Genomic DNA, 21,932 nt, shown 5'->3' with positions numbered 1-21,932 from the left:
TGGTTATTTCCTGGGAAAGAGCCCAACAAAGTTTGCGAATGAAAGTGACCTTGACCTACTTTCAAGGTCACAGAGGTCAACAACATTTTAATGGATTTGTTCTTAAGAACTAAAAGGAATGGATTCATAAGATTTGGCTGGTAGCTTTTCGAATAGAGCTTACCAATTTGAGAAGGAAAATGACATTGACCTACTTACAAGGTCACAGGGAAAAATATGTCAAGCAACCTCTGAAGAATCAAAAAGCATAGACTCTTGTAATAATATTTTGCTGGTAGTTTCAACAGATGGAGCCAATAAAGTTTGCGAGGGAAATATTTTTAGTGCAATATAATATTTAAATAGAATATTTTGCTATGACTGCTTAAATATTCAGGTGAGCGATACTGGCCCTCTTGGGCCTCTTGTTTATGAAACTTCCTAGTTATGTTTACCGTGATTAAAGCCTGCTGTCAAAGATCAAGATCGCTGTTACTAATAATAGAATATCATTGTCTCATTTGTTACTCAAGTGGCCATACTTCTTGACATATTTTTAAGAAACTTTCACAATTATGTTTGCTTTGGTCTTTTCATTTGGACATAACTTTGACAAGTTCGTCTAAGGACACTTACTCATAGATCAAGGTCACTGTTATGAAATAGGGTTTTGTGTTAGAAATATAAACTCTTTTTAGATAAAGTAACTTTTATGATACCTGTATAATATTTTTTAAAATCATTGTTCTTTTTTATTCGCCCGTCAAATTTGATGAAAGTATTATGGTATGGGGTTGTCCGTCCGTCCGTCCGGCGTTAACTTTTGTTTGTCTGGCAATCTCCTCCTACATTTTTTGACCGATCCCTTTGAAACTTGGTATACTTTATAATCATGATATGAAGTTGTGTCTCCCTTGAAAAGAATTTTATTTCGTCAATATTTCCAAAAGTTATTGCCCTTCGTTCATTTCAGTATTTGATTTTTGTCCGGCAATCTCCTCCTACATTTTTCAACGGATCTCTTTGAAACTTGGTATACATTATAATCATGATATGAAGTTGTGTCTCCCTTAAAAGAATTTCGTTTCGACAATATTTGCAAAAGTTATTGCCCTTTGTTCATTTCAGTATTTGTTTTTTTGTCTGGAGATTTTCTCTTACATTTTTAGCCCACCTGGTCCGAAGGACCATGCTGAGCTTATGCCATACCGCAGCGTCCATCGTCCGTCATCCATCCGTCAACTTTTCCTTTAAAACGTTACTAGTCCTGAATGGCCAAGTAGATTTTGAGTAAATTTGGTCTGGAGCATCCTTAGGCCAAGGGGACTCAATTTTGTATAAATGGTGGGTGTGGCCCCCCTGGGGGCAGAGGGGCAGGGCCCAATAGGGGATTTAGAGGTAAAACCTTCAAAATCCTTCTACTACCGTAGGGATGAAGGGATTTTATCCTAATTTAGTCTTGAACATCCTTTGGCAAAAGGGACTCAATTTCTTATAAACAGCGAGTGTGGCCCTCCTGGGTGCAGAAGGGAGGGGCCCAATAGGGGAAACATAGCAAATTATTGAAATACCTTCTTCTGTATGAATGACAGGATTTTGTCCAAATTTGGTATGAAGCATCCTTGGGTGAAGGGGAACCAATTTTGTATAAATGGTCTGTCTAACCCCCCCCCCCCGGAGGCAGAGAGGTGAGGACAAATCGGGGAAATAGAGGTAAAACCTTTAAAATCCTTCTTCTACCATAGGGATTAAGGGATTTTATCCAAATTTGGTATGAAGCATCCTTGGGTGAAGAGGAACCAATTTTGTATAAATGGTGTGTCTAACCCCCCCTGGAGGCAGAGAGGCGGGGTCCAATAGGGGAACTAGAGATTAAACCTTTTAAATCCTTCTTCTACCACAGGGATTAAGGGATTTTATTTTATCCTAATTTAGTCTGGAGCATCCTTGGGGTCTCAATTTTGTATAATTAGTGGGTATTACACACACCCCCCCCCCCCCCCCGGGGCATAGGGGGTTCTGTTTGAAGTTTGTTCTCGCTATATCTCAAGTACTGGATGGATCTATCTGAAACATATGTACTTACAGCACAGCTGCCATGGTGTGCTATATCTTTACTTCAAACCAATTATTTTAAACATATTCAGGTGAGCGATACAGGCCCTCTGGGCCTCTTGTTATAGCATGTCAGCTAACCACCCTTAGAATGATGCAGAGAGATATTATTTCAATGTAAGAAAGTATATAACACTATATGACATTCGACGGGCGTATATTTTTCCGCCCGCAGTACTCTTGTTCAATTTTATAATCCATTTCTTTAAAATACTGAAAACCAAATTAAAAAAAATAAACAGTTAAATGAAATGAAAAGGATATATAGCTCCCTTAAATAAAGAAACATACATAAATATCATGATTTAACACTGATTTAGGTTTGACCGGAGGTCAGTTTATGAAACAATTTTCTAATTCAATGTAAACATCTTAGTTTAATATACTGTACTTTTTATACAAATTTAATTGATTATTTTTTGGTTTGAATATTACCTGTTATGGTAATGTTTAAAGAAATAACACTAACTATTGTCTAAATGAAGACTTTAATGTGTTTCTAGGCATTTTTATTCATTTAATATAAAATATAGATCTTATTAATGTCTAAAAATTCATTTAACTTAATTTAATAGGTACAATTAATATAAGTATTAAATGAAAGTGTTAATATTCATTGTCTGATTACAGTCTTACATTAAGCTTAACTGAGCTAGTTTTACTACTTTGTACGTGTAAACTAAATTTGTCAAGTTGTTAAATATATGATTAGAAGCAATTAATGATTGATTAATATGTCTCGTAAATAAATCTACGATCTAGGATCACTAGTTATAGTCATATCACTGATAGGTTCTTAATGACTACATCATTCATCCAAAGAAAGCTTTTGGTCTCAATATTGTTAATTAGAAATTTTCAAAATATTCATTCATTTGCATGTTAAATTATAATATTTAATTATATTGTCATATTCTGATGGATTAAGCATATGCACTAGTCAGCAGATTTTGACTGAAAATCATTTGGTCGTGATTAGATGACAGTGGCACATAGCCACATTAAACTAATACGAACTCTTTTGTGTTTTTTTTGCATTTATAATTTTCTAGACATGAAACAGTGCATCAACTTATCTCATTTTCAGTGCACAATAAAAAAATCATTAAAAAAATCATTAGGCTGTACATTGTAGTTGTCATCCATCCGTCCATGAATACTCCTGAATTAATGAATGGATTTTCTCTAGATTTTCTGAAGTCATCTTTAGATGATGCCAGGGATTCAAATTGTATACGGATTGGTTTCGGGGAATTTATATCCCCTGCTTGCAAGACATATTGTAGGTTAACATAATTGAGGTTGGGTTTAAACATGTGAGTATCGTGCTGTCTGAGGGGCAGTGTAAGCAATGAGTGATTTGCCATATCAACTTCAGCAACTTCAACTTATTACTGTATGTATGTGTTATATATATATCAACCATATTTGGTTTGAAGCATCCTCAAGTATTGATTTCAAACAATGTTTGTGATCCCCACCTTTTAACCATTTACCTACTTGCAGGGCATGAATAGATGAACCCAATCCTATACCAGTATTCAGTCTGGCTCCAGGGTCCAGATGATACGGACATATGGTATTCAGTCTGGCTCCAGGGTCAAGATGATACGGACATATGGTATTGAGTCTGGCTCCAGTGTCCAGATGATACGGACATATGGTATTCAGTCTGGCTCAAGGGTCCAGATGATACGGACATATGGTATTGAGTCTGGCTCCAGGGTGCAGATGATACGGACATATGGTATTCAGTCTGGCTCAAGGGTCCAGATGATACGGACATATGGTATTGAGTCTGACTCCAGGGTCCAGATGATACGGACATATGGTATTGGGTCTGGCTCCAGGGTCCAGATGATACGGACATATGGGATTGAGTCTGGCTCCAGGGCCCAGATGATACGGACATATGGTATTCAGTCTGGCTCAAGGGTCCAGATGATACGGACATATGGTATTGAGCCTGGCTCCAGGGTCCAGATGATACGGACATATGGTAATCAGTCTGGCTCCAGGGTCCAGATGATACGGACATATGGTGTTCAGTCTGGCTCCAGGGTCCAGATGATACGGAAATATGGTATTCAGTCTGGCTCCAGGGTCCAGATGATACGCACATATGGTATTGAGTCTGGCTCCAGGGTCCAGATGGTACGGACATATGGTATTGAGTCTGGCTCCAGGGTGCAGATGATACGGACATATGGTATTCAGTCTGGCTCAAGGGTCCAGATGATACGGACATATGGTATTGAGTCTGGTTCCAGGGTCCAGATGATACGGACATATGGTATTGGGTCTGGCTCCAGGGTCCAGATGATACGGACATATGGTGTTCAGTCTGGCTCCAGGGTCCAGATGATACGGAAATATGGTATTCAGTCTGGCTCCAGGGTCCAGATGATACGCACATATGGGATTCAGTCTGGCTCCAGGGTCCAGATGATACGGACATATGGTAGTCGAGTTGTTCATGATATTGAAATAAGCTATTTTACCTGTAGAATATATATAAGCATGTTATGGAGTGTTTTAGCCATGTTATATCATATTCATTTTCCCCTCTGTTGTAGACTGATGTTACCTGTATTGTGTGTGTTAACTCATTCACCCCTGAAGACACATTTGAACTCTTCCAATGCAAAGGTTGGAATAGTTCATTATGAAATTTCAGGGGTGAATGAGTTAATGTGTTATTGATTATTATATTATATCAATTTTTACCCATGTTTTAGACTGATTTTACGTGTGTTGTACTAGTGTACGCATGTTATGGAGTATTTTAGCCGTGTTATATTATATTTATTTTGCCTATGTTTTAGACTGATTTCACATGTGTTGTAGGTGGTGTACCTGAACTGGTGGCCCTTGGTCCGGGACTGTGTTTTCTATTTGTTAAGTGTGGCTGCTCTAGCACTCGTGATATTAGATGGACATATTTATTGGTAATACTCTCCAATTGTTTATTTATATGTGTTGTCTTTCATACTAATCTGATATTTCTAACATCCTAAATTCTGTTTGACATTATCACCCTTCAAACTTGTGATATTATCGACAAAAAAATGCTAAAACGTCATGTTGCTTTTGGCTTTCAGAATTTTCACTGATAAACTGCCTAAAGAACCTGTTAGGAAATTTGAGTAAAGTGTTAAGATGAAAAGATTATTACAAGTTTATAGTTTGTAATTGAGAAACTCCTCCAGGTATTACTTTTTCTTAATTTGTCTAGGTTTGTCTGTAAATGGTGAAAGATTCTCCTAATCTCCAACACCTCACATTCAGATGCACTCCAGGTTTTTTTTGAGAAAAGATAACCTATAGTGATCAATTTTATAAATCTAATGACAGCTCACATGCACCAATATTCTGAAATGTCATCACTGAACAAAAGGACAGCATTATTTTAATGCACAACTTATGGCGTTACATGCAGTGCATGGGGTTGATATAAAGCATTACCAGTTTTGTTTTAAAGGTAGGAAAGTGTGGGAGAAAAGGATCAACCGATACTGTGTGACGTAGATGTCTGAGTATTAGTGATATCTAAACAATAGCTGCTTGTTAGGGCCCCGTATCACAGATACGGGTGCCCTATAGTAATCACTCTGTCTGTCTGTCCGTCCACAAATTTTGTTCCTGGCTGATAACTTTGGTATTTATTGACCGATGTACATGAAGGTTAAAGGTCAAGGTCATTAGGTTCAAAGGTCAAGGTCAAATTTTACATCTTTTCACTGATGAACATTTTGTTATGACATTATGAGGCAAAGTTGATCAAAATTAAACAAGGAGTCAACTGACCACAGTTCAAGGTCATCGGGTCAGGGGTCAAGGTCAAATTTTGTAGCTTTTCACTGGTGAACAGTTCGCTATGACATTATGAAGCAAAGTTGTTCGGAAGTATTAACAAAGAGACACACTGAGGTAAAAAGTTGAGGTCAAAGGTCAAGGTTAATTTTTTGTATCTTTTCACTGGTGAACATTTCGCTGTGACACTTTGAAGCAATGTAGCTCAGAATTAAACAAGGAGTCAATTGACCAAAGGTCAAGGTCACTGGGTCAAAGGTGAAGGTTAAATTTTGTACCTTTTCCCTGATGAACATTTTGTTATGACATGATGAAGCAATGTTGTTCAGAACTTAACACAGCGTCAACTGACCTTAGGTCCATGGTCAAGGTCATTTGGGTCCAAAGGTCAAAGACAAAGTGGCTCTTGATGGAGGAGGTATATAAGGTGAAATAAAACAAATCAAAGNGACAAAGTGGATCTCTGACTTTGAAACTGGCTCTTGATGGAGGAGGTATATAAGGTGAAATAAAACAAATCAAAGCTAACAAATGAGTATTGCACCAGTATTTACATTTCTGTTAGCCCAGCAAATATGGAGGTGGAAGGAAACAAGACTCACATCATAGTACATGTAAAATGTATATTTTGCTTCCTTGCGATTCTTTTTGAAGTCCAAATATCAAATGTCAAGCTCAGCTATATGGGCAGATTGCTTCTTGATGATTATGGGGGGTATATTGCCACAAGACGGGGCCCTTACTGACCTGTCAGTGTTCTAGTATTGGTTTATAATTAGCTCCAAGGTCACACTGCATTTTCATGTAAGATATTTTAATGGTAATATCAAAGTTTTACCGTATTTCTTGACAGATTTCGAAAAATATCCACAGATGTAATCTAGCTGCTTAATTGTATCTGTGAAAAGGTCGTACGTTTAACTTTGACATATCCTTGACAAGTGTGAATAAGGGCATCATCAGTTCAAAGTCAAGGTTACTGTTACTAAAAACAGAAGTTTGCTGGCACACTCCTTGTGATCATTCTAGTGCCATATTTCTTGATGGGTTTTGAAATAAACACTTCACATATATGTTCTGCTTAAACATATCATCTGTTTAATTTCTGGGTGTTTTTAAAAAATATTTAATAATAGCAGCATTATTGTATTGTTACAGGTATGAGGCGTTGGGCCTGGTGCTTTTCTACCTAGTCTATATTTTGATAATGTACCACAACGCCAAGCTAGAGGCGTGGTTTGTGCCAAAGGTGACATGGTGTGGGCAGGCAGCAGTACGGAAGAAACAACCAGAATCCATCGTCCTGTATGACAAGTTACGCGACGCCAATAGCAACGGGGCTGTTATACTCAATGGCAATAGTGTGACGGAGTCTTTTACAGGTATATACACATATCAGTGGGGGAGCTCCCTTTATCAGGAGACCAGCAAGTGTCCTCAAGTTTTATTTGATGTGCCACATTACAAAAACATGACATGTAGTACATGTTTAGGTCTATCAGTAAGGTTCCTGCTATTCCCATGTAAAATTTCAATATTCCCCTACCTCATGGAGATCTGGGATTTTATTTTCATTGCTCCTCACACCAAAACACTTATATTTATCTTCAGTATCAGTATATTAATTACAAACTATACCTAATGTTTATTTCGATTATAATAATAGTAATTGGACACTGTATTCATGTTAAATTAAGGAGGAGATATACAGGATTGTATTTCTGTATATTTACCATCGTATTACATTGCCTCTATATAACCTTACCAAATTCAGTTGCATTCAAATAACTAAACGCTATGAATGCCATGGACCTATTGTTGACATCATCATTATATTGATGTCATAATTGTTACGCTGGATTTGTTCCATATTTTGTTTGAAGCATCCTTGGGTAAAGGGGGAACAATTTTGTATAAAACGTGGGTCTGGCCCCTCAGGGGCCTGAGGGGCTGGGCCAAATAGGGGAAACATAGCAAAATATTCTTTAAAATCCTTCCTATTCTGTAAGAATGAAAGGTTTTGGTCCATATTTGGTCTGAAGCATTCTTGGGTGAAGGGGAACCAATTTTGTATAAACCAAGGGTCTGGCCCACTAGGGGCCTGAGGGGCGAGGCCCAATAGGGGAAACATAGCTAAATATTCTTTAAAATCCTTCTTCTTCTGTAGGAATGAAAGGATTTGTTCCATATTTGGTCTGAAGTACCCTTGGGTAAAGGGGGAACAATTTTGTATAAACTGTGGGTCCGGCCCCCTAGGGGCCTGAGGGGCGGGGCCCAATAGAGGAAACATAGCAAAATATTCTTTAAAATCCTTCTTCTTCTGTAGGAATGAAAGGATTTGGTTTATATTTGTCTGAAGCATTCTTGGGTGAAGGGAAACCAATTTTGTATAAACGGTGGGTCTGGTCCCCCAGGGGGCTGAGGGGCGGGGCCCAACAGGGGAAATATAACAAATTTTTAAAATCCTTCTTCTTCTGTAGGAATGAAAGGATTTGGTCCATATTTGGTGTGGAGCTTCTTTGGGTAAAGGGGAACCAATTTTGTATAAACGGTGGGTGTGGCCCCCCGGGGACCTGAGGGGCGGTGCCCAATAGGGGAAATATAGGTAAAACCTTTAAAATCATTCTCCGACCATCGGGATTAAGGGATTTTATCCTTATTTAGTCTGGAGCATCCTTGGGTCAAGAGGACTCAATTTTGTATAATTGGTGGGTGTGACCTTCCTAGGGGCAGAGGGATGGGGCTCTGTTTGAAGTTTTGTTCTCGCTCTATCTCAAGTGCTGGATGGATCTTTCTGAAATTTCATATGTACTTACAGCACCTACCATGGAGTGTTATATCTTTACTTCATACCAATTATTAGCTCACCTGGTCCTAGTCAATTTGGCTATATTGCTTTAAGCGACTTCTTCTTTGGAACTAAGAAGTTGATATCAACCATATTTAACTGGAAGCATCCCTAGTTGTCAGGGATTCAAAATTGTACAAATGATGGAGCTGACCCCCCAGGGGGCTGAGGGGCGGGGCAAAAAGGGGTCAATTTTGCAATATTGCTTTAAGTGACTTCTTCTCTGGAACTAAGAAGGTGATATCAACCATATTTGACTTGAAGCATCCTTAGGTGGTAGGGATTCAAAATTTTACAAATGGTGGGGCTAAGCCCCAAAGGGGGCTGAGGGCGGGGCCAAAAAGGGGGGCAATTTGGCTATATTGCTATAAACGACTTCTGTAGAAATATGCCATGGATATTGATCATATTTGGTCGGAAGTATTCATGTGAGGCAGGGATTCAAAATTGTACAAATGGTGGGACTGACCCCCCGGGCTAAGGGGTGGGGCCAAAAAAAGTGTATTACTTGGAAATGGTTGAGATCCCCACCATATAACCATATATATACAATTGCTGAGTATAAAGAGAAGAATGCACATTTGCTTTCAGGATGGCTATAGGGTCTGGCCCCACCCTTGGAGACATACTGTAGTCCCTGGGCTATAACTTTAAAACTGTTGAGATCCCCACCCCAAAACTATACAAATGCTGGGCATAAAAAGATGAATGCAGTCATGATATCAGAATAGACCCTGGGGTCTGACCAAACCCCTAGGGACCTAGTTTGTTAGTCACATCTTGGAAACTGTTGAGATCCCCACCCTATACCGGTATATACAATTGCTGAGTATAAATAGATGATTGTACATATGCTTCCAGGATGGCCTTGGGGACTGCCCCACCCTTGGAGACTTAACCCAAGGTCATAACTTTGAAATGGTTTAGATCCCCACCCCAAAACTATATATACAATTGTTGGGCATGAAAAGACGAATGCAGTCATGATATCAGAATTGGTCCCAGGGTCTGCCCCACACTTGCAGATTTAAACCCTGGGTCATAACTTTGAAACAGTTGAGATCCCCACCCCATAACCATACATAAAATTGCTGGGCATAAAAAATCTAATACAGATATGCCACAAGGATTGGCCTTGGCGTCTGGCATATTCCCTTGATCTCATTCGGAGAATATTTTGCCATGATTGCTTTGGTATCCAGGTGAGCAATACAGGCCCTCTGGGCCTCTTGTTTTAAACATATTCAGGTGAGCGAAACAGGCCCTCTGGCCCTTTTGTTATAGCATGGCAGCTAACCTCTCTTTGAATGATGCAGATCTTATTTCAATGTAAGAAAGTATATAACACTATATGGCATTCGACGGGCTTATATTGTTCTGCCCCACGGTAATCTTGTTGTTATATATAGTTAAATGGCCATAGTGTTTTACTGAAATTTACTCTATATTAGAGAATAAGCATGTGCTAAACAAAACAATGAACAAGAAAAACAGTTCAATGTGGCCACCTAACCTTTGTTATAATTTGGTTATTGTAATAGATATTTCCTTATTGTAACCAAATCAAAATGTTTAAACATCCCTTGTATGGCTGTGCCCAGCCAATATGGGGGCAAGGTTACCGGCCTATTTTAACTTGGCAGTCATACTTTGATGACATCACTGTGTGATTGTGGTATATCAACTAGTGCTTTACATTTAATTGTAGGTAATATTCTGATGAATCAGAGATTTTTTTGAGGGAAATTATGTAAATATCACTGGGCTAATTAGCAGTCATGCAGTTTGCAATATGAATCATGTAGGATTAAATTATCATTGTTGAGTTTCCTGAAGTATCTCTGCAGCGGTGACCCTTATACAATTCTCTTTAATTTGCTGCGAGGGATTTGTTTTACAACTTAAACAATACCGGCTGGTAATAAATATAAGGACACGCACAACTAAATCATTTACTACATTTACATTTGTATTACTAAGCTTTTGAGCTAATTGTGTTAATATTTGAAGTTCAGCACTAATGACAACTGTATACATACCTGACAAAGGCTTCAAAAGGCATTTTTGGTGAGTTTTAAGTGGCATAAGAGAGCGCTACAGGCTTCTTCTTTAGACAACTGGAAGTTTATGAGCCAAACGGTGAAGTGGGTCTGGATCACCCACAGACTTTTGACCCCATATAAATCCACCATCCCATATTAAAATCAACTAAAACTATACATTTTTCCAAAGTTAAATATCTATAGATTTACATTCAGTAAACTAATATGTCAATATTTACACATTTAAATTACTTTGAGGCACTGTATTCAACCGGAACAATGTTTAGGTAGGGATTACAACCGTATGAAACACTTGCTGATTGGCCTATTTGGTTGTGTGAGTCCTGAAGACAATGGAATCCTAAATGTCAATGCTTTAATTACACTGTGCCAAGGTAGTGAAATTTAATAAATTGGATTATTTCTAATTTTACGATCAGTTTATACCATATCATGATTTATTTTTGTATTCAGTTGTTGAATATAAGCTAGTTTCAATTATTAATTAATGTATGCATTTCTGAGCCTTGTCCACATTTTTATTTTTTCAGATGAAATGACGGCACTTACAGAATCAGACTCGGATGATCCTGGTGAAGGCCACACAGTGAAAATGGGTAAAGATTTCAGTCTTTTATATAACCCGGTAGTTTGTATGTAATGCCTGCTTAAGGACTTGTTTGCATTTGCTTACTAGATTTTGTACAAGTCATAGTATGCATGCATTCCTTGTGATTGGTTTAATGCTTTTTATATAATCTCATGCCATATGCCAACTAAAACAGGACCACATTATGTCAACAAGCTGCCTTTTGTCTATATGTCCCTGTGCATGATACTGTGACTGCAGCTGGTCCCACAACTTTTGATCAAACTTTTTGAGATCTGGTTTGTGTGACAAGAAACATGAACATATATCCTAAAATGGGGATACTGCGTAAAATGTTGCGACAGTTATGGCCCTTTGTTAAAATCTACAAAATTCTGGCTCTGAGTCTTGAAATCATTATACATCCCAGTCAGGGATATGATGTACACCTTGCATGCCGGCTTTGTTGTCACAAAGAATTTCTATACTTAATGTATAGCTAGGAGGGAAGGCTTGTGAGGTCAAGTTAATTTTTCTGACATCCAAAAAAAATCTGCATAAATAATTTTAAACACATTTAAATTCAGCATTTATGTTATTTTAATGTTGAGCAGTAACTGTCAGGCCCACTGTCCTTATATCACTGTACTTTGATATTTTATATTGTTTGTCAAAGACAGCAGATTCATATTAAATTCCTTTAAATAAAAGCAACAATAAATGACAGTAATTTATATTGTTATGCAATGTTTTAATTAAAAAGTTGCATAACCTAATTGTTGTTTTCATTGTAAAGAATTATAAGCTATAAAGTTCATTAGGGTAAGGGCTGGCTAAATATTAAAGTCATTAGGGAAAGGGCTGGCTAAATAATAAAGTCATTAGGGAAAGGGCTGGCTATATAATGAAGTCATTTCGGTAAGGGCTTGCTAAATAATAAAGTCATTTCGGTAAGGGCTGGCTAAATAATAAAGTCATTTTGGTAAGGGCTGGCTAAATAATAAAGTCATTTCAGTAAGGGCTGGCTAAATAAAAAAGTCATTTCGGTAAGGGCTGGCTAAATAATAAAGTTATTTCGGTAAGGGCTGGCTAAATAATAAAGTCATTAGGGAAAGGGCTGGCTATATAATGAAGTCATTTCGGTAAGGGCTGGCTAAATAATAAAGTCATTTCGGTAAGGGCTGGCTAAATAATAAAGTCATTTCGGTAAGGGCTGGCTAAATAATAGTCATTTCGGTAAGGGCTGGCTAAATAATAAAAGTCATTAGGGTAAGGGCTGGCTAAATAATAAAGTCATTTCGGTAAGGGCTGGCAAAATAATAAAGTCATTTTGGTAAGGGCTGGCTAAATAATAAAGTCATTTCTGTGAGGGCTGGCTAAATAATAATGTCATTTCGGTAAGGGCTGGCTAAATAATAAAGTCATTAGGGTAAGGGCTGGCTAAATAATAAAGTCATTTCGGTAAGGGCTGGCTAAATAATAAAGTCATTTCGGTAAGGGCTGGCTAAATAATAAAGTCATTTCGGTAAGGGCTGGCTAAATAATAAAGTCATTTCGGTAAGGGCTGGCTAAATAATAAAGTCATTTCGGTAAGGGCTGGCTAAATAATAAAGTCATTTCGGTAAGGGCTGGCTAAATAATAAAGTCATTTCGGTAAGGGCTGGCTAAATAATAAAGTCATTTCGGTAAGGGCTGGCTAAATAATAAAGTCATTTCGGTAAGGGCTGGCTAAATAATAAAGTCATTTCGGTAAGGGCTGGCTAAATAATAAAGTCATTTCGGTAAGGGCTGAAAGGAAAAATAAAATGTCATCACAAGCATGTCAGTCTAGTGGTGTTGAAAACAAATTTAAAGGACAATTACTTCAAGTGGCATTAGGTAAATAAAGATAGTGATAAAGATATGCTTGTTTGTTGTAATGTCAGTCTCTGGTACATGTGGTTACTGGGTAGTGATAAAGCTTGTTTGTTGTAATGTCAGTCTCTGGTACATGTGTTTACTAGGTAGTGATAAAGCTTGTTTGTTGTAAGGTCAGTCTCTGATACATGTGTTTACTGGGTAGTGATGAAGCTTGTTTGTTGTAATGTCAGTCTCTGATACTGGTTACTGGTTAGTGATAAAACCTGTTTGTTGTAATGCCAGTCTCTGGTACACGTGGTTACTGGGTAGTGATAAAGTTTGTTTGTTGTAATGTCAGTCTCTGATACATGTGGTTACTGGTTAGAGATAAAACCTGTTTGTTGTAATGCCAGTCTCTGGTACATGTGGTTACTGGGTAGTGATAAAGTTTGTTTGTTGTAATGTCAGTCTCTGATACATGTGGTTACTGGTTAGTGATAAAACCTGTTTGTTGTAATGCCAGTCTCTGGTACATGTGGTTACTGGGTAGTGATAAAGTTTGTTTGTTGTAATGTCAGTCTCTGATACATGTGTTTACTGGGTAATGATAAAGCTTTTTTGTTGTAATGTCAGTCTCTGATACATGTGTTTACTGGGTAGTGATAAAGCTTGTTTGTAGTAATGTCAGTCTCTGATACATGGGTAGTGATAAAGCTTGTTTGTAGTAATGTCAGTCTCTGATACATGTGTTTACTAGGTAGTGATAAAGTTTGTTTGTTGTAATGTCAGACTCTGATACATGTGTTTACTTGGTAGTTATAAAGCCTGTTTGTTGTAATGTCAGTCTCTGGTACATGTGTTTACTGGGTAGTGATGGAGCTTGTTTGTTGTAATGTCAGTCCCTGGTACATGTGTTTACTGGGTAGTGATAAAGCTTGTTTGTTGTAATGTCAGACTCTGATACATGTGTTTACTTGGTAGTGATAAAGCTTGTTTGTTGTAATGTCAGTCTCTGATACATGTGTTTACTGGGTAGTGATAAAGCTTGTTTGTTGTAATGTCAGTCTCTGATACATGTGTTTACTGGGTAGTGATAAAGCTTGTTTGTTGTAATGTCAGTCTCTGATACATGTGTTTACTGGGTAGTGATAAAGCTTGTTTGTTGTAATGTCAGTCTCTGATACATGTGTTTACTGGGTAGTGATAAAGCTTGTTTGTTGTAATGTCAGTCTCTGATACATGTGTTTACTGGGTAGTGATAAAGCTTGTTTGTTGTAATGTCAGTCTCTGATACATGTGTTTACTGGGTAGTGATAAAGCTTGTTTGTTGTAATGTCAGTCTCTGATACATGTGTTTACTGGGTAGTGATAAAGCTTGTTTGTTGTAATGTCAGTCTCTGATACATGTGTTTACTGGGTAGTGATAAAGCTTGTTTGTTGTAATGTCAGTCTCTGATACATGTGTTTACTGGGTAGTGATAAAGCTTGTTTGTTGTAATGTCAGTCTCTGATACATGTGTTTACTGGGTAGTGATAAAGCTTGTTTGTTGTAATGTCAGTCTCTGATACATGTGTTTACTGGGTAGTGATAAAGCTTGTTTGTTGTAATGTCAGTCTCTGATACATGTGTTTACTGGGTAGTGATAAAGCTTGTTTGTTGTAATGTCAGTCTCTGATACATGTGTTTACTGGGTAGTGATAAAGCTTGTTTGTTGTAATGTCAGTCTCTGATACATGTGTTTACTGGGTAGTGATAAAGCTTGTTTGTTGTAATGTCAGTCTCTGATACATGTGTTTACTGGGTAGTGATAAAGCTTGTTTGTTGTAATGTCAGTCTCTGATACATGTGTTTACTGGGTAGTGATAAAGCTTGTTTGTTGTAATGTCAGTCTCTGATACATGTGTTTACTGGGTAGTGATAAAGCTTGTTTGTTGTAATGTCAGTCTCTGATACATGTGTTTACTGGGTAGTGATAAAGCTTGTTTGTTGTAATGTCAGTCTCTGATACATGTGTTTACTGGGTAGTGATAAAGCTTGTTTGTTGTAATGTCAGTCTCTGATACATGTGTTTACTGGGTAGTGATAAAGCTTGTTTGTTGTAATGTCAGTCTCTGATACATGTGTTTACTGGGTAGTGATAAAGCTTGTTTGTTGTAATGTCAGTCTCTGATACATGTGTTTACTGGGTAGTGATAAAGCTTGTTTGTTGTAATGTCAGTCTCTGATACATGTGTTTACTGGGTAGTGATAAAGCTTGTTTGTTGTAATGTCAGTCTCTGATACATGTGTTTACTGGGTAGTGATAAAGCTTGTTTGTTGTAATGTCAGTCTCTGATACATGTGTTTACTGGGTAGTGATAAAGCTTGTTTGTTGTAATGTCAGTCTCTGATACATGTGTTTACTGGGTAGTGATAAAGCTTGTTTGTTGTAATGTCAGTCTCTGATACATGTGTTTACTGGGTAGTGATAAAGCTTGTTTGTTGTAATGTCAGTCTCTGATACATGTGTTTACTGGGTAGTGATAAAGCTTGTTTGTTGTAATGTCAGTCTCTGATACATGTGTTTACTGGGTAGTGATAAAGCTTGTTTGTTGTAATGTCAGTCTCTGATACATGTGTTTACTGGGTAGTGATAAAGCTTGTTTGTTGTAATGTCAGTCTCTGATACATGTGTTTACTGGGTAGTGATAAAGCTTGTTTGTTGTAATGTCAGTCTCTGATACATGTGTTTACTGGGTAGTGATAAAGCTTGTTTGTTGTAATGTCAGTCTCTGATACATGTGTTTACTGGGTAGTGATAAAGCTTGTTTGTTGTAATGTCAGTCTCTGATACATGTGTTTACTGGGTAGTGATAAAGCTTGTTTGTTGTAATGTCAGTCTCTGATACATGTGTTTACTGGGTAGTGATAAAGCTTGTTTGTTGTAATGTCAGTCTCTGATACATGTGTTTACTGGGTAGTGATAAAGCTTGTTTGTTGTAATGTCAGTCTCTGATACATGTGTTTACTGGGTAGTGATAAAGCTTGTTTGTTGTAATGTCAGTCTCTGATACATGTGTTTACTGGGTAGTGATAAAGCTTGTTTGTTGTAATGTCAGTCTCTGATACATGTGTTTACTGGGTAGTGATAAAGCTTGTTTGTTGTAATGTCAGTCTCTGATACATGTGTTTACTGGGTAGTGATAAAGCTTGTTTGTTGTAATGTCAGTCTCTGATACATGTGTTTACTGGGTAGTGATAAAGCCTGTTTGTTGTAATGTCAGTCTCTGATACATGTGTTCATTTGAAGGCTTCTTATGCACAGCCTTGTATATCTTCAAAAAGGTTTTTGGTAATGGAAGTTGTTATCTTTAGGTGGATAAAACATGTGGGTAAAGGGAGGTAACTTCTACTACTTTTAGGTGGATAAAACATGTGGGTAAAGGTTGGTAGCTTCTACTATTTTTAGGTGGATAAAACATTTGGTAAAGGGAGGTAACTACTCCTACTTTTAGGTGAATAAAACATGTGGGTAAAGGGAGGTAACTTCTACTTTTAGGTGGATAAAACATGTGGGTAAAGGGAGGTAACTTCTGCTATTTTTAGGTGGATAAAACATGTGGGTAAAGGGAGGTAACTTCTGCTATTTTTAGGTGGATAAAACATGTGGGTAAAGGGAGGTAACTTCTTCTACTTTTAGGTCGATAAAACATGTGGGTAAAGGGAGGTAACTTCTACTATTTTTAGGTGGATAAAACATGTGGGTAAAGGGAGGTAACTTCTGCTATTTTTAGGTGGATAAAACATGTGGGTAAAGGGAGGTAACTTCTACTAGACATGGGTAAAATAATGTTGAACAAAACTGCTTTATATTCAACTTCTAGTTTATTCTTACAAAGTCTTAACAGAAACCAACACAGTTTACATATGAGTAGGGAGATTTTCCATGCACACCAATATTTACAGATGTACATTACAGTGAATACATTAGTTAAAGTCATTGTTATAGAGGATCTGAATTATGTGTATGGTTTAAATTGATTCTAATACTTTATTAATTTTGTATAGATTCCTTACCAGTAAATGATAATCATGTGAGTTTTGAAATGTTGAAAGGTTTTTGGTTTTAAAAAGTTACAAGCTAACGAGACACAACAAGTCCTCTACTTATGCAACCTTGCCCAATCTAATTAGTATTTATACAAACTTGCCCGATCTAATTAGTATTTATACAAACTTGCCAAATCTAATTTGTATTTATACAAACTTACCCAATCTAATTAGTATTTATACAAACTTGCCCAATCTAATTAGTATTTATACAAACTAGCCCAATCTAATTAGTACTTATACAAACTTGCCCAATCTAATTAGTATTTATATAAACTTGCCCAATCTAATTAGTATTTATACAAACTTGCCCAATCTAATAAGTATTTATACAAACTTGCCTAATCTAATTAGTATTTATACAAACTAGCCCAATCTAAACTAGCCCAATCTAATTAGTATTTATGCAAACTTGCCCAATCTAATTAATATTTATACAAACTTGCCCAATCTAATTAGTATTTATACAAACTTGCCAAATCTCAGTAGTATTTATATAAACTTGCCCAATCTAATAAGTACTTATACAAACTAGCCCAATCTATTTAGTATTTATACAAACTTGCCCAATCTAATTAGTATTTATACAAACTAGCCCAATCTAATTAGTATTTATACAAAATAGCCCAATTTAATTAGTATTTATACAAACTTGCCCAATCTAATTAGTATTTATACAAACTTGCCTAATCTAATTAGTATTTATACAAACTAGCCCAATCTAATTAGTATTTATACAAACTTGCCTAATCTAATTAGTATTTAAGAAAGAGATTCCCAATACTTCACATTCACTTTTGACATATGAAATCTGAAGGGTTTCTGAATGATGCTTTTTGATTAAATTCAATAGAACAACTTAAACTCTGATATTTTTCACTATTATTTTATCAATTGGGGTAATTTAGATTATTTTTAGATATTTTTAGATTTTAGAAAGATTTTTTTTTTTTCCATGTTAAAACTTGAAATGATGGCAGGTATGCCACCATCATAAATGGTAAAAATAATATAATGGAATAGTCTATAACTTTTGGTTTTTTTAAGGTATTAATTGAGTGTGGTTCTCATTTAAGAATTTCATGACTATGTTCCTATCTTTACTTTCACGTAAAAAATAAGTAAAATAAAAAATCAACTCTTTTTACATAAATGGCCTTTCATTTAGAGTGTGACTCGGAATCACCATCTCCAGGTCGTGTTTACGTGACTCTGGGTGAATTTATCACTGGGAGACCAGTATGGATTAAATGCATGATACAAAGAGGGAAATATTACGACTGTGGATATAACTCCTTTAGGTGACAGAATACATATGTAAACAAAACCTCTCCGCTGGAAATGAGAGTTTCCCTATTCAGCACCATGACAAGTGTTATAATGACTAGGAGTTACCTTCTAGTACACTATAGGTATTGCACCATGTAATGGCTTATGGTATTTTTTTAATTTTGTACAACCACATTCTTTTGCTGGAAACAAAGTTCTATGTAGATAATTAATTTTCTTATAGGTTTGTTTAAGATTGAAGATATCAATATTTCCTTGAATGTTGGGATAAATTTGGTCTATTGTTTGGGTGTGTTGACAATGTTTGGATGTGTTGACAATGTTTGGGTTGACAAACGCTATTCTATATGTATCACATTTAGGAGGAACTAAGCCTCGAAATTGTGTAGACGAATATATTGGACAGGTAACAAAATCTACCACCAAGTAAATAGTATATTTAACCCTGTATATATTTGATATAAACCACTATACAGTTAATATAACCCTGTATACAGTAGATATAAACTTTTATACAGTATATATTTAATCTTGTATACTGTAGATATAAACCTCTATACAGTATATATAACCATGTGTATAGTATATTATAAACCTCTATACAGTAAATATAACCATGTATACAGTATATATAACCCTGTGCACAGTATATATCTGTATACATTAAATATAAAACTGTATACAGTATCGAGCCCTGTGTACACAGTATAAATAAACCTTTATACAATATATATAAACCTGTATACAGTATATATAACCCTGTATGCAGTATATATAAACCCCTATACAGTATATATAACCCTGAATACAGTATATATAAACCCCTATACAGTATATGTAACCCTGTATACAATATATATATAAACCTCTTTACAGTATATATGACCCTGTATACAATATATATAAACCCCTATACAGTATATATAACCCTGTATACAGTATATATAGCCATGTATACAGTAGATATAAACCTTTATAAAGTATATATAAACCTCTATACAATATATATAAACCTCTATACAATATATATAAACCTCTATACAGTTTATATTGCCATGTATACAGTAGATATAAACTTCTATACAGTATATATAATCCTCTATACAGTATATATAGCCATGTATATAGTAGATATAAACCTTTATACAGTATATATAACCATGTATACTGTAGATATAACCCTGTATACAGTATATATAACCCTGCATGTTTACAGTAATGATAACCCTGTATACAGTATATATAACTCTGTATACAGTATATATAACCCTGTATACAGTATATATAAACCCCTATACAGTATATATAACCATGTATACAGTATATATAACCATGTATACTGTATATAACCCTGTATACAGTAAATATAAACCCCTATACAGTATATATAACCATGTATACTGTATATAATCCTGTATACAGTAAATATAACCCTGTATGATTTTAGAAAGATCCCATATACAGTATATATAACCATGTATACAGTATATATAACCATGTATACTGTATATAATCCTGTATACAGTAAATATAACCCTGTATACAGTATATATAAACCCCTATACAGTATATATAACCATGTATACTGTAGAAATAAACCTCTATACAGTATATATAACCCTGTATACAGTAGATAATAAACCTCTTTACAGTAAATGTTACCCTATATGCAGTATATATAACGTTAACCCTGTATACAGTAGATATAAACCTCTATACAGTATATATAACTAACACATAACTACCGAAACTCTAGCCCACCTGGCCTGGGGTAAAATACCTGAGTGACCACATTCTGTCATTCTGTAACCTCTTCCTACTTTAACAATTTTTAACAAAAAGTGCAAGGTCAAATATCTCATTTACATGTACCACAAGTTCAAAGCGAAAATTCTGTTTGACGGTACTGAAGAAAAACATGAAGTTGAAATTGCCTTTTAAATAATAAAATACCAGTAACATAAACCTCTCTTGCCAGATGTGTTTTGAAAGGTCATAAAGAGACCTGACATATGTTTCAGGGGAGGTAATCCTGTATTGCACTGACTATTGCTGTTTTCTTCCAAGTTGACAACTTCTTTTTCTCTCATAACAAAATACATGTATTTAATCAAATATCTTGATGAATTTAATGTATTTCTTAGTCAATGTTAGTTTTTATCTCATGTGTAAGTTTACTTTGTTCCAATCTGAACTAAGATATGAACTATAAATGACTTTTCTTTTGGAATTGGTTTCAATATATATATATATATATACCCTGCAATAGTTTTCTTTGTTAAAATTTCTTACCTACCTTATCTTCAATAATGTACTCAAATTGATTTTCAATGTGCATGAATTGAAATCTAAAAAATGTATCATCTAATGAAAAATATTGGCCCTACACATTTCTTACTATAAAGTTTTCTTTAACAATCTCTATGGTTTTTGTGGTAATTGATGTGGTTCCTATGTTTACAAAAAGTATGAACATTTTGAAATATTTGGCATGCCATTAAATTTACCTCCAACTCTGAAGTAGGTAGGAAATTTCTTTTATGAAATTTAAAGAATTTCTTTCATAGTTGTTTCAGATTGTTAAAACAGAAAAAAACAGATCTCTGTACTTTTCAAAATGACAAAATTGATGGAAAGTGTGATATTTTCCCTCCTATAAAGAGTAACATACCCTTTTCTCCATGACAGAAAAAGTCAATAAATCTCAAATTCCCAAAAAAAGGTGTAGGTGGTGCTGAGATCTGACAGGATTTACTGTACCAGCTTGGTTTGTTATAAACAACCTGACACTTTTTATATCGTCTATTTCAGCGAGTTACGATAAGGAACCTGAGTCCGTGTTTGCTTGGCCAGATGCGTGTTGGAAGAAAGCTTTGTTTATTATAGCTATACCTCTGAAAGTGGTGCTGTTTATATCTATACCGGACTGTCGTCAACCGCGATGGCAACGCTGGTTTGTTGTCACTTTCGTCATGTGCCTCACCTGGTTAACCATCTTCTCCTATATAATGGTGTGGATGATAACTGTTATAGGTAAGTAAGGGAGGTAACTGTTATAGGTAAGTAGTGGGGATAACTGGTATAGATAAGTAGTGGGGGATAACTGTTATAGGTAAGTAGGGGGGATAACTGTTATAGGTAAGTAGGGGGGATAACTGGTTTAGGTAAGTAAGGGGGTAACTGTTATAGGTAAATAAGGGGTAACTGTTATAGGTAATAACTGGTGTAGGTAAGTAGAGGGGATAACTGTTATAGGTAAGTAGGGGGGATAACTGTTATAGGTAAGTAGGGGGGTTAACTGTTATAGGTAAGTAGGGGGGATAACTG

The 21,932-nt window shown here is 35.9% G+C and overlaps 1 protein-coding gene across 1 annotated transcript in view; it reads left to right on the top strand.

The window, feature by feature from the left end:
- LOC110452486 (probable sodium/potassium/calcium exchanger CG1090) overlaps window positions 1-21,932 on the top strand; it is a 76,094-nt gene that overhangs the window by 51,571 nt on the left and 2,591 nt on the right. Inside the window, exons 5-8 of the mRNA XM_021501050.1 lie at window positions 4,942-5,042; window positions 7,066-7,289; window positions 11,349-11,414; window positions 21,417-21,638. Of these exons, the coding sequence (XP_021356725.1) occupies window positions 4,942-5,042; window positions 7,066-7,289; window positions 11,349-11,414; window positions 21,417-21,638 (613 nt within the window). The remainder of the gene's footprint in view (window positions 1-4,941; window positions 5,043-7,065; window positions 7,290-11,348; window positions 11,415-21,416; window positions 21,639-21,932) is intronic.

Source organism: Mizuhopecten yessoensis, unplaced genomic scaffold, assembly GCF_002113885.1.
Source record: "Mizuhopecten yessoensis strain PY_sf001 unplaced genomic scaffold, ASM211388v2 scaffold757, whole genome shotgun sequence".
NCBI classification, from domain to species: Eukaryota; Metazoa; Mollusca; class Bivalvia; order Pectinida; family Pectinidae; genus Mizuhopecten; species Mizuhopecten yessoensis.
The sequence above is the reverse complement of the archived record's forward strand: the minus strand, read 5'-3'. Positions and strand labels throughout refer to the sequence as shown.